This window comes from Odontomachus brunneus, unplaced genomic scaffold (genome assembly GCF_010583005.1).
Source record: "Odontomachus brunneus isolate Ranch 3 - 2012 unplaced genomic scaffold, Obru_v1 Obru_scaffold_007, whole genome shotgun sequence".
Taxonomy (NCBI): Eukaryota; Metazoa; Arthropoda; class Insecta; order Hymenoptera; family Formicidae; genus Odontomachus; species Odontomachus brunneus.
This window is the reverse complement of record NW_022639457.1, coordinates 120,920-124,185: the sequence shown is the minus strand read 5'-3', so window position 1 is coordinate 124,185 and position 3,266 is coordinate 120,920. Positions and strand designations below refer to the sequence as shown.

The 3,266-nt window shown below is 33.1% G+C and overlaps 1 protein-coding gene across 1 annotated transcript in view; it reads left to right on the top strand.

Moving 5' to 3' along the window:
- Positions 1–3,266, top strand: part of LOC116853993 (putative odorant receptor 92a) — a 12,571-nt gene that overhangs the window by 7,391 nt on the left and 1,914 nt on the right. The window contains exon 8 of the mRNA XM_032835418.1: positions 2,619–2,799. Within this exon, the coding sequence (XP_032691309.1) occupies positions 2,619–2,799 (181 nt within the window). The remainder of the gene's footprint in view (positions 1–2,618; positions 2,800–3,266) is intronic.

Sequence of the window (3,266 nt, the reverse complement as noted above, 5' to 3'; positions counted from 1 at the left end):
TCGGCAAAAGAAAGTTAACATACCGAGCATGGTTGCCGTTTGATTGCTCGTCGACAATATTGTACTCTCTGACATATGCTCATCAGCTCATAAGTTTAACCATGGCAGCTTTCCTAAACATCGCTTGCGACAGTCTTATTTGTGGGTTTTTGGTCCACATTTGCTGCCAAATTGAGATCTTAGCGTATCGTCTTCGTAAAAATATGTCTTACTCTGGTACTCTCGGCGAATGCGTTCGTCAGCACTGTCATATCTTCAGGTCGGTCTATAAGTGATGTTTTTGTTTGAATACACAAACACACATATATACTGATGTTAAACTTATTACACGCTATTTATTTTCATTTTAATATAATTGTATTCGCGTGATATTTGCGTCAAATTACACTTTATATGCGTCTTACTAAACATTTTCTTGCAAAAGAAACATTACCACGAATTTCAGATTTGCCCTTATTATAAATGCAAAGTTTAGATATATTATTGTTATTCAATTTATAATGAGTACGTTGGTGGTGTGCTTCAGTCTGTATCAATTAACTAAAACGACATCGCATGCCAAGCATGTCGAAATGACATTGTATATGATTTGCATGCTAACGCAAATTTTCTTTTACTGCTGGTATGGAAACGAGGTGAAGCTAAAGGTACGAATATCATTCCTTCCATTTTTATAGGATATAATAGATTTTTATGCCAATACATATCTTTCAAATATGTCAAGTAGAGCTATGAGCTGATCGACGATATTTTTGAGATGGAATGGATGGCACTGGACGAAAACAGAAAGAAGTCTCTAATTATAATAATGAGGCGCGCGATAGTGCCTATTCAAATTACTAGCGCTTATGTAATTCCCATGAACCTCGAGTCTTTCATGGGTGTTAGTATGAAGAGAGTGCAATATGCAATCACGCTTGACTTCGCTGATAGATTTTACTGAATTTAATATAACGATCGGAGTATCGATTAATGTATTATTCGAAAATATTTGGACAAACTGTCATGCAATGTCAAATTAAAATTACACACTACATGTTCAACCAAATATCGTAACTAAAGCGACATTACAAATGCGCATATTAATTGCAGATGCTCAGGACATCGTATTCGACTTACAACTTGCTCCAGCACATGTAAAAGACTGACAAAATCAACATGCCATCCACACTGCGAAATCAAAAGCCTAGAGAGATACGGAGATAAAAGAGGAAAAGATACGAAATATTGAATTTTTGCAATTATAGTACCGACAAGTGACACTCATGTTACGTAGTGTTATTAGGAAAATAAAGGAAAACTATCTAAAGTTATTACGTTAATTAATGTCTGTGTTAATTGCATTTTTCCTCGACGGGCGTATTTTCTCTATCTAAATGCTGTAGGCTGGAAAAAACAGCATCTTAAAACGATAAGGAGAAAGAAGAACACGCGGCGACTGCTCGATAACGTGGAAAATGTATCAATGAAAAGCGAAATACTTTTAACTTTTTACGATCGTAGGCCGAGCTATAGTCGAGATGTAGAGAACGACTTGAATTACGATTGCGGATGGTAAAGTGGGGGGAATGAAATAAATAAGGCGTATTAAGATTTCACGATGGTGAAGTACAGTCTTTCTCGTCCAGCAAGTAGAAGTTCTTCAACTTCTGTCTCGCATCCGTGAAAAGAAATTGGTGTTACCTTCAAATGTCAGCATATGAAAGTTGAATTTCTAAATTGACTGGCCATATTTAACTGAATAAAAGTATATTCCTACAATAGGAATGATACAAGTCTGATTTTATGATACTGGCATTACGATAATAATACTGGCATTACGATAATAATACTGATATTACGATAATAATACAAACGAAGGAATATAGGGGAAATTCGCGAACATTTCACGATCGTCAATTGTTTGCAAATCGTCTTGTCTGATGTTTCTTGATTATTTTATCTCATAATGAAAAAACGTTGCGAAATTTCCAGAGATACTGCGTGAAATAAAAGTTGCTGAAATACTTTGCGTGTTGTCACGTGAGTATTTCGCACGACCGATCGCAAATGTAACGTGAGGAACTTCGATGAAACGAATTACACGTACGTAAAAATATAAAAATTGAAATGCATTTATTCGTAACGTAATTACAATTTTTCGTTTTTTTCTTATCTTTTTTTTCCATAATTAGTATTCTTTACAGCTTTAGACATTTTTCATGAAATTGTTGGCTGTTAAAATCCAACTCAAAGAAAATTGCTGATCGACAAGTTACAATTATTTTCGACTGTTATAGATAGTCTGGAATATTGATCTACAAGAAATAATTATGTAAAGAGTGTCAACAAATTTGATCAATTGTTAAAAAATGAGAAAGCTTCAATATATCCGATAATTCATTAGTGACTGATTTTTGTCGTATAAGAAGGGAATATAACAATTAAGAAAGCCGAAATGCAAATACTAGGATTTACATACAAAATTCTAACGAGTTGCGGTTGTTGGGTACCAGATTCTTGGACGTCTCCTTATAAACGCTTAATGTATCACTTCTACACAATTTTTATACTTATGCTAATAAATACGTTTACACTGTCACAATTTCTGGATATAATTCTGATTGTGGACAATGCAGATGAGTTCATGGAAAATTTCTACATGTTGCTCGCCATGATCGTCTCTTGCTTTAAAATGTTCAGTTTGCTGATAAATCGCAAGAATATTGCGATGCTGACAGATATTCTTACGAAAGAACCGTGTGCACCGATCGAATCAATCGAAGTAGAAATACGACAGAAATTCGACAAGCTGATCGAGTAAGTATTGCTAGATACTTGTTAATTGCTTAAGAATTTATGCTCTATGATTCGAACATTGCTATGGAATTTGATTGCAAACTTAATTATAAATTAATAATGTAAATAATTAACTATCTCATTAGCAATCTAGTCTTCAAACGTGATTATCTTGTGTTAGATCGTGATATCGATTTATTATTTATTCCTTTATTTTTTCGCGTGGTATGTTATACCATAATAATTTGTAGCAAATATTGGAGCAAATATTAAGTAGTAAAGGCGTGTACGTAACATTATTGTCGCATTAACGCAACATTAAAAATATAATTTATGATTTATCATTAAAGAAATATTATTTTGATGTTAAGTCCGCGTCGTTCCATATACACTTGCGCACAAATGCGAAGAGAAATTCTTAAAATCTAAAGAAAATAAATTATATATATATATATATATATATATATATATATATATATATATATATA